Source organism: Ips typographus, linkage group LG1 (assembly GCF_016097725.1).
Source record: "Ips typographus isolate SLU linkage group LG1, UJ_Ityp_2.0, whole genome shotgun sequence".
Classification (NCBI taxonomy): domain Eukaryota; kingdom Metazoa; phylum Arthropoda; class Insecta; order Coleoptera; family Curculionidae; genus Ips; species Ips typographus.
The window spans coordinates 616,288-630,685 of NC_138422.1; the positions used below are offsets into that span (position 1 = coordinate 616,288).

Here is a 14,398-nt window from a genome sequence, read left to right on the forward strand (position 1 = left end):
TCTGAAGCTGGGCAACATGCAATGCTTGCTACTAATCCTAACGATATAAACCAAGTTTATGACAGTTCGATTCTGACAAATACCAATCAAGTTTCAAATTGGAAAATAAACGAAATTTCAGGCGAGTTGTCGTATGTTGCGTCTCACACTAATCAAGTATTATTATCAACAGCTGTCATATTGATAGCGGATAATAAAGGACATTGGCACGAGTGTAAAGCATTACTGGACTCAGGTAGTCAATCAAATCTGATTACTAAATCACTTTGTAGCAAATTAAATTTGCAACTCGAAAACATTAACTTACCACTTTCAGGTATTAGTCAAAGTCTAACTCGAATAACGCACCGTGCAAAATCTTTCATAAAGTCTCGCTTTAATCAATTTCAAGCAAACTTGTCATTTCTTGTATTGCCAGTCATTACTGAAAAACTACCACTTACTAGATTTGATGCTTCAGCAATCATTTTTCCAAAAAATATTAGATTAGCAGATAGTACTTTCAATGAACCACAGGATGTTGATTTACTTTTAGGAGCAGGAATATTTTACGATTTGTTAATGACAGGAAGAATTAAACTCGGAGACAAAATGCTAGGATTACAAGAAACTCGTTTAGGTTGGATTTTGACCGGTACTTTAAACTTTTTGGATTTTCAAAAAACAGTCTGTAATTTTTCCGCACGAACAACCAATAAAACATTACAAGAAACTTTGAGTAAATTTTGGCAGCTAGAGGAGTTACCTAACGAAACGCATCTTTCAAAAGATCAACAATACTGCGAAGACTATTTTAAAGAAACGACAACACGGCATTCGAACGGTACTTTTATTGTAAAATATCCATTTAACCAAAATCAAAATTCTCAACTTGGCAATTCAAAAACGACGGCTCTAAAACGTTTCTATTATTTAGAGAGAAAGCTTGGTCAAAACGCGGAATTGAAGACGGCTTATTTAGATTTTATGCGAGAATATGAGTATACATTAGGACATATGAAGTTAAAAGGCGAACTAGATTCGATAAACATTAATGATTGTAACTCATATTTTCTACCCCATTCAGCTGTTTTGAGGAACTCTTCTACTACAAAATGTCGTGTAGTATTTGACGCCAGTGCAAAAACTAGTTCAGGTATTTCCTTTAATGACTTGATATTAGTTGGCCCGACTGTACAACCAGACTTGTTCTCGATTTTATTAAGAATGCGCTTACGTAAATATGTATTAAGTGCTGACATCAAAATGATGTATCGTTGTATTCTAATCGATGAAACTGAACATCGTTTCCAACAAATATTGTGGAGATGGAATCCGGAAGAAAAAATTAAAGTTTATAATTTACAAACTGTCACATACGGTACTTCAAGCGCACCTTTTCAAGCCACACGCTGTTTACAAGAGCTAGCATTACAAAACAGAGCTAATTATCCAAGAACATCAAATTTAATTGATCAAGCATTTTACATGGATGACTTTTTAGCGAGTTTTGATAATGAAACTGAATGTACAGAAGTGTATCAAGAATTTTCAGAAATTTTGGCTCAAGCAAACTTTAAACTACGAAAATGGTCATCGAACAATCAGTCGTTCTTAAACAACATTTTGCAGTTAAACGGAAATAAAAATGAAGACCATTTAGTTTTGTTTCGTGATAAAAAACAACTAAAAACGTTGGGCATTTTGTGGGATCCTGTCGATGATACTTTGAATTATATAGTTGACGTAAAATTTAGCTTAAATAAATTTACCAAACGAACGATTCTCTCAGCTATCTCTCAAATTTTCGACCCGCTTGGTCTTATAGGCCCTGCCACGATTAAAGCAAAGCTATTAATACAAAGTCTTTGGAAGCTAGATCTGGATTGGGATGACAATATTCCACCAGACCTGGTTGACAATTGGCTTGAATTTTCATCTCAGATTCAACACTTGAATAATGTAAAGGTACCAAGACACGTGACGTTACCGAACTCGACTATAGAGCTATACGGGTTTAGTGATAGCTCTGAGAAAGCATATGGCGCATGTATCTATATTAGTTCGACCACTCAAACCGGTGAGAAAACCATTACCCTTTTAACGGCTAAATCCAAAGTAGCTCCTGTGAAAAAACAGACACTTCCACGATTAGAACTTTTAGCAGCTCACTTATTGTCTAAACTCATGAACCAAATCAAAAATATTATTGACTTACCGATTTGTCGAACAACTTATTTCACCGATTCGACCATAGTACTAGCATGGCTAAAAATAGAACCTCAAAATTTAAAAACTTTTGTAGCTAATCGGGTTGCAAAAATAACCGAACTTAGCGACGTCACAAATTGGAGACATGTAAAGAGTAAGGAAAACCCGGCAGATATCATATCACGAGGGCTAAATCCCAAAGAGTTAGTGGATAACCACATGTGGTTTTACGGACCTGACTTTTTACAGATCGACCGTCTTGACGTTGAGCTCGAAGATAACTTAACAATCATAACTGATAATCTTCCAGAGTTAAAGTCAAACGTACAATTTACGAACAATAGATGTGCAGCTGTAAATTTAAGTACTGAGTTACCAATCAATCCAAGTTTCAACGACTATCTGTTCAACAAATTTTCTAGTTTAACAAAACTAACTAGAGTAGTTGCTTACATTCTCAGGTTTAAAAATCGATCCTTGTTGAAGAAAACCTATGAATACAACACTCTTACTGTAGACGAACTTGACAAGTCTTTATTGGTTTTGATAAAATTAGTTCAACATAGCGTGTTTAAGCAAGAGTTAGTAGATCTCAAACGCAAAGGAATGACAAGCAATACCAGCAAAATATTAAATTTAAGTCCATTTCTTGATTCAGAATGTATAATTAGAGTAGGAGGTAGACTAACAAATTCAGAATTAAAATACGAACAAAAGCACCCTATTATACTGCCATATAAGCACAGATTAACCGATTTAATAATACGAGAAGCACATTTAAAAAATTTGCACGCTGGTATTCAAAATCTTTTATCTATCATACGTCTGAAGTTCTGGCCTATTAATGGAAAAAATGCCGTAAAACGTATAATCGGATCATGTCAAGTATGTTATCGAGTCAACCCTAAACCGACAAATTTCTTAATGGGTTCTCTTCCTCGCTCAAGAGTAGTACCGAGTAGACCATTTTCCAAATGTGGGGTGGATTATGCCGGACCTATTTATGTAAAGGACGGAACTCTAAGAACAACCAAGCTAATTAAAACGTATATCTGCATATTTGTTTGTTTTGCTACTCGAGCTATGCATCTCGAGCTGGTAAAAGATTTGTCAACTTCTAGTTTTCTGAATGCATTAAAGAGATTTTATTCACGACGAGGTAAACCTCACGACATCTACTCGGACAACGGCTCGAATTTTGTAGGCGCAAACAACTATTTTTTAGAGTTGTATGACCTAATCAACAAAAAAGATCACAATGAAAGCGTGACAAAATTCTTAGCTGACAGCCAAATTCGTTGGCACTTCATACCCGCGAAATCACCCCATCTAGGTGGGCTTTGGGAAGCTGCTGTGCGGTCTTGTAAATTTCACCTTCGGCGCGTATTAGGCAATTCATCTCTAAGCTATGAGGAGATGTACACTCTGCTTGTGCAGGTTGAAGCGTGTCTAAACTCGCGTCCCTTGGTACCAATTTCTAACGATGTCAATGACTTTTTACCTTTGTCCCCCGCCCATTTCCTAATAGGCGACTCACTGTTAAGTCCACCGGAAGAAGATTTAAAGGATATGCATATTTCACGGTTATCCAGATACCAAAAATTACAACAGTTGTTTCAACATTTCTGGAACCGTTGGTCCCGAGAGTACCTTGCATTTCTCCAGGTCAGGAACAAGTGGAACACCAAAAACGACCTCAGAAGTCAGCTGCCAGTTGGAAGTTTAGTAATTCTCGTTGAGGACAACCTTCCCCCTTTAAGATGGCCTCTAGCAAGAGTGACGGAGCTACATCCCGGTTACGATAATGTCATTCGAGTGGTCTCAGTAAGGCTGCCCAATGGAACCATTACCAGACGATCCTTAAAGAAGGTGTGTATTCTCCCTATGCAGGACGAGCTGGTTCAATGCGAAGAAAACGCTCAGTAAGGAACAATCGATTTCGACAGTTCAGTGCGTGTTTTTTTTTTGAAAAACTTTAATTTTTCAACGCGGGCGGCATGTTACGACGCGAAAGTGATAGACAAAAAGTCACAGTGGCAACCCCGCGATCCCGACTGAGAAGAGAGAGACGGGACGTGTGTGTGTGTGTGCCGCAAGAACAGAAGCGATACGACTTTCGACAAAAGCAACAATCACGCGTTTACTATTTTTCACGTTCTTATTTCGTTAAATAAACCAAAGTTTGTAGTTAACAAAGATCATTTTTTTTTTGTACACATCCACGAATCAGCGGGTTTAAAAAAAACGACTGACCCTTTGCATTATTCCCGGATGTTCTGATGCTAGAGTAGAAATTAAAACGAGCGCCTGGTCTTAAAGGGATTTCAACAAGAAACGTCCCTAAGGAACGACCTAATTAACTGACGTAACCCTTCACTATCTCTTAATGTCTTTAATTAAGCAAACATACACTTTAGCGGGGAGTTTATGGCCGTCTACTTAACAAGCATCTAAAATACTAATCTGCATTAGTTTAACAACTTCATCGGCTGTAAACTTGAAATTGGGGGAGAGTTGAAAAAAGGTTTATGCTAGAAAGTATGAAAAATGTTCTCAGAATTTCTCAGATTACTTTTGAGCCATTCTACGTCTGTTGGGACCACATTGATATTTTCAAAACTAGCAAAAATAGCCTCTGCTCGATTTTTGTGAAAGGATTGTTTTAAATAATAACTTTAAGTTATCTCTCTCTCAATTTCAGCATTTTTAAGTCGCTTTAGTGTTGATTTCAGCATAACTCGAAAACCATCTAAATTTAATCGAATTCCGAACGAACGAATCTGGAACGTTTCCAAAGGTTTCATGTAACATTCTGACAAGCTCTAGAAGCGTCTGAAAAGGTCTGGAAGATTGCCAAGGGCTCTAGAACGTTCTGGCTAGTTCTAGAAGTTTTTTGAAAGATCTGAAAGGTTTTTTAACGTTGCCAAAGGCTCTACAACGTTCTGGGTACTTTTCGAAGCTTCATCAAAGATCTGAAAGATTTTGGAACGTTACCAAAGCATATACAAGGTGGTCCAGTTTTAAGTGTCAATAATTTACCATTTGATAGCTAATCAAAAAATAAGTTGACTTGCATTATGTCATTTTTCTGAAAAACGTTTCCTAAGGAAGATACAGTCCTCCAAATTTCAATTCAAAAAATTGTTTTATATTTTAAAACTGAACATCCAAGACTTGTGAAGTCCAAATTTGTACTGAATAGTCTAAAAACTTGCTTTTTACTATTAGGAATGGTCTTATGATTCGCTTTCTCAGACTGCCATCCTGGTTGAGTGTCTGAAACTGGCATTCAAGAACTAAAAAAAGTCCGGAAATCAAGACAAAGATTGTATTGTGCAAAAAACTCATTTTTTACTACTAAAAATAATATAAAAGTTGACTTTTAATGCTAGAACTGACCTTACTAGGACTAAAGAGAGTCCAAAAGTATATTTTCAAGACTTTCATTGCTGTACAACTCAATTTTCTGGACTGGACAACAAGTCTAGAAGTAAATTAAATTTTCGGACTATTTTATTTCTAAAAATTAGTTCTCAAGACTATTATTGTAGCATTTAGTACCAAAATGTTTTACTTTTATTACTGAAGAAACTTGACTTTTGGAAATAGTCTTGAACTCGATTTTTCAGTCTTCAAAAGCACTAAAAACAGTCTGAATTTCTTAGAGGTGCTACAATTTATTGCACCTATGAGTGTAGAAGTCAATTTAATAGTGAAGAAGCTTGAAATAACATTTTCAAGATTATGGTCAGTGGACACACTGGCTTTTAGGCCTGATAAGTCAAAAACTTTGTCAAGATAGTCTTGAAACTCGATTTGAGGCACTGAAAACAGCCTTAAAACACTAAAAACAGTCTAGTTTATTAAGAAATACCCGAACTTTTAGCACTGAGGTGTCTAGAAGTCGATTTAATAGTGACAAAGCTTGGAATGCTATTTTAAGTCTATGAAGAATGTAAAAATTGTTTTTTAAGTTTGCTATGTCAATAACTTGGTGAAGATAGTCTTGAAACTCGATTTTCCAAGCTGAAAACAGTTTTGAAGCACTAAAAATAGTCCAGAATTCGAAGAAAATGAAAAGCAAAGTAAAAAGCACGAAAAGTTCGTTTTCAAGACAATTTTCATGAATCTAATGTCAATGTCCTGCATCTAAAACTATTTTCAAGACTAAAATATTGAAATTTGTCTTCAAATTATGAAAACTTACTTCAAATGCAAATTTTAAGCTTCTGATGTCACTTTTCATTAGTTCAGTCACATTTTGGGGTTCAAGTCAATTTTTAAGGTTTAAATGTATGAATTTGTAGTAACAAATTCTTGAAAAAGTAGTTTTTATGTCTACAAGTCAATTTTTAGTATTAAAGTCTCTCAATTTGCATGAAAGTCCTTTAGTTTGTCTGGAAACTATGAAAACTAGTTACAATAATATTTTTTAAACTTCTTAAATGAATTTTCCATTTCCAAGACAATTTTTAAGTTGGATTGGGTTAGTTTTGGGTCTTTGACCGTAATAACGTGTAATAAAGTGCTTGTTCCAAATTTGATCAATATTGCTCCAACGGTCTGACAGTTATGACAAAAAAAAAAACGATTTTTTAAACAGAAATTTGAAGGACTGTATTTTCCTTAGAAAGCACTTTTCAGGAAAATGACATAATGAATGTCAACTTATTTTTTAATTGGCTATGGATTGGTGAATTATTGACATTTAACACTGGACCACCCTGTATAACAATCTGACAAGTTCTAGACGCTTCTGAAAAGGTCTGGAAGGTTTGGGAACTTTACCAAAGGCTCTAGAAAGTTCTGGCTAGACTTTAGAGCTTTGAGTAAGCGTGATTTACGCGCTAGATTCTATGTATCTTATTGCGCCATTAGGGCAAATACGTCGTCCGAAAAAAAAAGAATGACTCCGACTGGAATTGCTTCTTTTATACGTTCGCGTTTCTACTAGAAATCTCTTTTCTTCGCTCGTAGCCCCTGAAATTTATATGCGACACGACGAAGCGCAGTTTTTCGTGGTTATGCAAGCCGTTCCGCGCTCGTTTTATGTGCGCAAATATTAAAATTTGCGCCGTAAAAATAGTTTATTAGATGACCTGATTTTCGCGCAAAAATGGCGATTCATAGAGCAACGATGCCGAAGGGCGTCGTTCGAAACAGAATTTTCCCATATGTATGTATATAAATAGAGGAAAAACCGAAACCGGTCCCAAAGCGAGGGAGGCACAACTCCATTTCCAGATGTCTTCCAGATTTCCCCGGATATCCAACTTAAAAAAAGGGATGCCATCATTTACGAGGTATAAAGTGTACCTTATTCGGGGACCAGACGGCCAGCGAACTTTTTACGATTCCCCAATGTTGAGTTACATTAATTTAATGTGGGAGCCGTCTTTATTTCTTTAGGTGTTCCATATTTTACCCCTTTTAGCATTTTTTTCTCAAGCGAGTATTTGTTCTTTGCATTTTTTATACCTTCATAACAACTTTTCGTAGCTAACAAATTTTTTGTAACTAGTGCAATCGTTACATGCTTGTTGTGCGTTTCACTTCAAAATCAGTAAAAGCTGTCACGTTTAATATATTTCTTTCACAAAACATCTCGATCTCCAAATAATTCCCCGACTAGCACAATCGTACAGGTGCACTAAACATGATGCGCCGCATAAATTCCATCCGCCCTATTTGCATTCGCCTTCGGTCCTTCTCCGGCCCTCTTTTCGTATTCCCTTTGAAATATAGCTACACGTGTTTCTAGGTCAGCTGCAATCCGCTTTTTATTCAGCATTCATACGAAGCAACCCCCACGTTGAATCTTTCGTGGCCAGAACACTGAAACAATGGATAATCTCTTTCTTTTTTCTAACCCTTTTTGAAGAAGATTATATTATTTGACTCTCCCTACAGAATAGCTACAGAGTTATTCAAACAAGTATAATAAGATGTAAAAAGGAGAAATTTTGCCTAAAAGTAATAACTCATCCGATTTTCCTTATCAATTTCCCGGATAAAATGGGGATATGGAAAATACGGCCTATAAATCTGGCCCTCGAATTTATAAGACTGAAACTTTCAAAAAGAAGGATTCCATCTGCTTGTGTCAGCCTGTACTTTGTGTCGCTTGAACAAAATTTATCCTCGATAATCTTTTTTTTTTCCTCTCCGAGTGTTTCTGATACAAATTTTCTAAAAAATTACATTTCTGCATAATATACAGGGTGGTCTAGTTTTAAATGTCAATAATTCACCAATCCATAGCCAATTAAAAAATAAGTTGACATCCATTATGTCATTTTCCTGAAAAGTGCTTCCTAAGGAAAATACAGTCCTTCAAATTTCTGTTTAAAAAATCGTTTTTTTTTGTCATAACTTTCAGACCGTTGGAGCAATATTGATCAAATTTGGAACAAGCACTTTATTACACGTTATTACGGTCAAAGACCCAAAACTAACCCAACCCAACTTAAAAATTGTCTTGGAAACGGAAAATTCACTTAAGAAGTTTAAAAAATATTATTGTAGCCAGTTTTCATAGTTTCCAGACAAACTAAAAGACTTTAGTTTTGAAAAGTGAATTAGAAAAGATAAAAATTTCAGAAGCTTAAAAATAGTGTTTGTAACCAGTTTTCATGCAAAACGAGAGACTTTAATACTAAAAATTGACTTGTAGACATCAAAACTACTTTTTCAAGAATTTGTTACTACAAATTCATACATTTAAACCTCAAAAATTGACTTGAACCCCAAAATATGTGAACTAATGAAAAGTGACATCAGAAGCTTAAAATTTGCATTTGAAGTAAGTTTTCATAATTTGAAGACAAATTTCAATATTTTAGTCTTGAAAATAGTCTTAGATGCAGGACATTGACATTAGATTCATGAAAATTGTCTTGAAAACTAACTTTTCGTGCTTTTTACTTTGCTTTTCATTTTCTTCGAATTCTGGACTATTTTTAGTGCTTCAAAACTGCTTTCAGCTTGGAAAATCGAGTTTCAAGACTATCTTCACCACGTTATTGACATAGCAAACTTAAAAAAACAATTTTTACATTCTTCATAGACTTAAAATGGCATTCGAAGCTTTGTCACTATTAAATCGACTTCTAGACACCTCAGTGCTAAAAATTCGGGTATTTCTTAATAAACTAGACTGGTTTTTAGTGTTTTAAGGCTGTTTTCAGTGCCTCAAATTGAGTTTCAAGACTTTTACAAAGTTTTTGACTTATCAGGCCTATAAGCCAGTTTGTCCACTGACCATAATCTTGAAAATGTTATTTCAAGCTTCTTCACTCTTAAATTGACTTCTACACTCATAGGTGCAATAAATTGTAGCATCTCTAAGAAATTCAGACTGTTTTTAGTGCATTTTAAGACTGAAAATCGAGTTTAAGACTATTTCCAAAAGTCAAGTTTCTTCAGTAATAAAAGTAAAAAATTTTGGTACCAAATGCTACAATAATAGTCTTGAGAACTAATTTCTAGAAATAAAATAGTCCGAAAATTTAATTTACTTCTAGACTTGCTGTCCAGTCCAGAAAATTGAGTTGTACACCAATTAAAGTCTTGAAAATATACTTTTGGACTCTTTAGTCCTAGTAAAGTCAGTTCTAGCATTAAAAGTCAACTTTTATATTATTTTTAGTAGTAAAAATGAGTTTCATGCACAATACAATCTTTGTCTTGAATTCCGGACTTTTTTTAGTTCTTGAATGCCAGTTTCAGACACTCAACCAGGATGGCAGTCTGAGAAAGCGAATCATAAGACCATTCCTAGTAGTAAAAAAGTTTTTAGACTATTCAGTACAAATTTGGACTTTCACAAGTCTTGGATGTTCAGTTTTAAACTATAAAACGATTTTTTAAATTGAAATTTGGAGGACTGTATCTTATTTAGGAAACGTTTTTTCAGAAAAATGCCACAATGCAAGTCAACTTATTTTTTGATTGGCTATCAAATGGTGAATTATTGACACTTAAAACTGGACCACCCTGTATATTAGAAAGTCGTTTGTAATGTTTATTATTACCAGGCAGAAAGAATACACAAAGAGTCACACTGAGTTTATTACTTTTCAAAGATGTTTTGTTGTTTTGTACCTCTATGGGATTGAATTTGAGAGTTTCCATGCTAAGAACCGAACAAAAACATAGCTAGCTGTTTCATAATTGGTAGAGATGTGATGGTAATTATTTTTATACTAGTCTTCTAGTTGAAGAAACTACCACTTTTCGCACTATTTATAATATTTCTGTCATATGCCACGGATTATAATCTGGATTGCAACCTCGTACCAAGTTAATTATTGGCAATATTGGGGACAAAGTCCGAGTCCGCCTTGGGGAAATCTGTATTGACTATTATCGTCGGAGAGTCTGGCCGGAAAGAAATTGGACTGAAAAATCAAATTACGTAAAAAATAACCATCTCGAGAGAGTAAATAGTCTAAAAATGAACCTTCTAATTTGGTCATTTGGTGATTGAAAGTTAACTTTCCAAAACGCAACAACAATTTTCTAGGTGTTGCACACAATTTTCAGGATGGACAAAATTAGGATCGGAATTTAATTTGAAGCCGGTAGTAACGCGAACCCTTTTTGTAAAAAACGTTCATTAGCCCTTCGCGTAAAAAACATTCGACCATGGCGACGACCCTTTATTTCGCTCGACAACGCTCTTTGCTGAAAAGGTAAATTCGTATTAATTGCGATAAACCATGTTGTTTGTATTCGACTCGATAAATAATCCATGGCGGTCACAAGGCCCTTTTATTTGTTGCCCTTTACGTCGATGTCTCGGAAAATGAAACACACACACATGTCGATGACAGAATGTTAATTAAAAAACGTAAAAAGTTGACATTTTTAGAATATTCCACAAGGAATTCTGTTGGATCCTGAATAAAATGAAATATTTAAACCTTCTAGAGATGACTTTTACAACAATCTGCAGATGTGTCAAAATCCTCTTTGAAAACATGCGTAGTTTCTTTATTTGGTTAGGAACAAATAAGATCATTCTTAGAGCAAAACTCATTAAGACAGTAGTTTATTATTAAGCAATGATATTTGTGCTGTAATTTAAGTTTTTGGAACTTGGACGAAATATGTGGCAAAACACAAAAACAGCAGCAAGCAAGCGAACAGTGGGATGAAAATAGAACCAGTAAAATATGTGTGAAATTTCACAGTGAAATATGTATTGCAAAATTATTTGAAGGTAAATTTGACATAAAAATTTGTTTATTGTTATTTGTTATCTTAAATCTTTGGTATAGCTTTTGACCATCTTTTTTCTCCAAAAACAGCATCATTAACCATTTTTCATATACCTATAAACAATCTTTATTCTCAAAGAATAGGCTATCGACCAATTGGTCTTTCTGCCCGTGTTACAATTACATAGAGAACGAAAATTAACAGTAATATTTACAAAAAAATATCAAAATTTAATTTACAATTAAAATCTAAGTTGTTCCAATACGGTGCAGGAGGGAAAGGAAAATTGGGAATGTCTCGTTTGTCTTCTTAGACAAAAAGGGTCAAGTATAGTCCAGTTGTTAGGGATGTTTTTCCATTTAGTTGAAATTTTTGTCATTTGTGTGCGTTCATAAAGGAGTTCGTTGGATGGATTATGTAAAGGGTTATTGGGTGTCATTTCCATAATCTAGCAGAGGGTTACAGATGGATTTATAAATTGACGTGGCTGTTTTAGTACTTACTCCTTTATCTTTGTACGTTAGTGATCTAAAGTGTTTTCTCCTTCTGATAATTTCAGTTCTAATGTTTCGTAAATTTTATGTCGTTTTTGGATTCAGTAATGTGACCGTTAGCTGTAATAGTGGGTGTTTATATTGATATTATGATTAAACAAAATAAGTTGATTTTTAGTGGCATTTGGTGTCAGTCGCCACTTATAAAACCATGTCGTTGTATTGTTTGTCAGATTCTGAAGTCTTTCTGCAGCTTTTGAGGTAGTTTTGTCATGGATGACAATCCTTTTAATGAAAATATGTAAGATGTTTTGTCATTTGTCAATGTAATTTTTGTCTTGAAAATGATGATTGTAAATGTCGTGGCAGTATATTACATTTTTTCATTTTACGAAGAAATCTATATCGTACCAGACCCTGAAAGTTACTTGGAAATACATAATCAAAGTAAATCAGAAAAAAAAACTAATAAAACCCTGTAAATGGATAATTTCTTTTTGTATCAAAGAATTGTGTAGTCTACCACTCGTAAAAATCAGCAATTTAAATAGTTTACTTTTAATTTTAACCTTTCCAATTGAGCTATTTAAAAAGTGCTTTAAATGGAGTTTTCTTGGTTGCGGAAATTAATTAGTCCGGCATAATAAACTATTTACTTTCGGATTAAAGCGATGTTTCGAAAAATGTTTCCGATTCTAATTAAATCGTTCAGACGAGAAAAAAAAGGGGAGTAAACAGAACTGGTTTGATTTGATTTTGATCAAAAACGAGAGCTTTTTCGTTTATTATTACGGGGGAGATGCCGTTGTTCACTTCCGCCTCCCTGACTGATATTAAATCTTCGTTCTTTGTTGATTTAATTCGCTTTTGTATAGACAAGTGGCTCAAATTTTACGTTAATTTGTTTTAAGTAAGTAAGAATCCTATCTGAAAATTTAATTTTTTTTCAAGCGGTCTAAAATAAGCCTATTGTGTACCTGTTACTGTCGGCGTAGAAAGGCTATTTCATATCCTAGGAGGTAAAAAAATAATGTCCAGAACTTGATCCAGACTAAAAGCCTTGCATTTAGAAAAAAGCAGATGAAATTAATGCAACACTTACTTTGCTTTGATTGGCTTGTCAGGCTTGGCTCTGCAATATAATCCTTTCATGTTCTTATTCTGAAATACAGTTTTCCTGAAGGTGTCAGGGCTAAAATTGTGATCAAATTCAAAATCAACAAACGGACTGACACAAAAAAACAAAAACTGATTGACACAACACGGCTAATACGAAATACGATAACACGAAGCTATTTCCAAAGTTGTCTAACAGAGGGCGTATCATGGCTGTCTAGCGTCATCTGTCGATTACGGTTACGCGTTCCGAATTTACACGGAACGCGGTTCTTGAAAAATAGGCTTTCAAAAATGTTATCGGCCATTTGCTCTGGTTTTCAGGCTTCAAATCTCCGTTGTTCTATGAGAATGATATTTTTTCAGTAACCGTTATATATGTATATTTACTAGTCCGAATTAATCGGTTAACATGGCTAGAAAACGATACACATCCCATGTTTACCTTATTACGCTTTCACTGGAGTTTGATGGTCAACCTGAAACGTATCGCACGTCTGTTTCGTGGGCGCCATTTTTTTGTCGCTAAGAAACCACGTTTCTTGAAGCGGTGTTCAGGGAAATTTGAGGTTGACGACCAAATTCCGCAGCCGATCGAGTGGAGATGGTGGGACCTCTAAGTGGAAGCGTCGATTCCTAAAAGTCTACGGGGAATTGTCTTGTGCGGTGCACTTCCTAGAGGCGGAAAGGATGAAAATCTAGGAGAAGACCACGTGGATGTGACAGTGATGGTTATAGTTTCCACGAGGAGTGACTATATCTTTTATTCGGATCGTGCCCTTAATCGCTCTTAGACTTTTTTGTGTACACATATTAGTATTTTTTGTAAAATTCTGCAAGCGGGAGGGATGAGAGTTTCTCAGACGCACGCAAGTGCCTCTTCCGCGGAACTTTAGTAATCGTGTATCGCGTGATCGCGCTGTTAAACTGGCTGAACGTCTCATTGACGAGTGGCCATCGTAACCACAACACACACACACACACACGCTTTCACTGTGTCATCTGTCAAAAATCGTGATGTCCATGGCACACTAATTCAAAATTACTACTAATTGCGTTGTTGTATTGTCAAATAAAGTTTCAGTGAAGCCGTAAAGCGACCTAAATCGCAAAAATGAGTGATAGTGATAAAATAAGTTGTACACCACCTGCTTTAGCAGCAATAGCGTCAAATACGCTAAATAATTTGATTCCTGGCAGGTCAATAAATTCACCACTTGGGCCAGAGAGCGGTCAATTTTACCGAAAATGTTGTATTGGCCTATTTTGCCCATTTAAGTAAGGTAAGTGAAGAGTTCGACAATGTGGGCGCAATATTCCATGCTTAAAGCTGAGACAGTATAAATATTCTATCGTATAAAAAGGTGCAAGCATTT

The 14,398-nt window shown here is 35.1% G+C and overlaps 2 protein-coding genes across 6 annotated transcripts in view; one reads left to right on the plus strand and one right to left on the minus strand.

Moving 5' to 3' along the window:
* LOC145739404 (potassium voltage-gated channel protein Shaw-like) overlaps positions 1 to 14,398 on the minus strand; it is a 91,693-nt gene that overhangs the window by 27,113 nt on the left and 50,182 nt on the right. The window contains exon 1 of one of the 5 annotated variants that reach the window (XM_081994899.1): positions 13,009 to 13,139. The exons of the other annotated variants lie outside the window; for them this stretch is intronic. The gene's annotated coding sequence lies outside the window, so the exon portion shown is untranslated. Of the gene's footprint in view, positions 1 to 13,008; positions 13,140 to 14,398 lie in introns of those variants that run through there. 5 annotated transcript variants of the gene reach the window in all.
* LOC145735279 (uncharacterized) lies at positions 3,274 to 4,116 on the plus strand. The gene has a single exon (XM_081989127.1). The coding sequence runs from the start codon at positions 3,274 to 3,276 to the stop codon at positions 4,114 to 4,116; it is 843 nt and encodes a 280-aa protein (XP_081845253.1).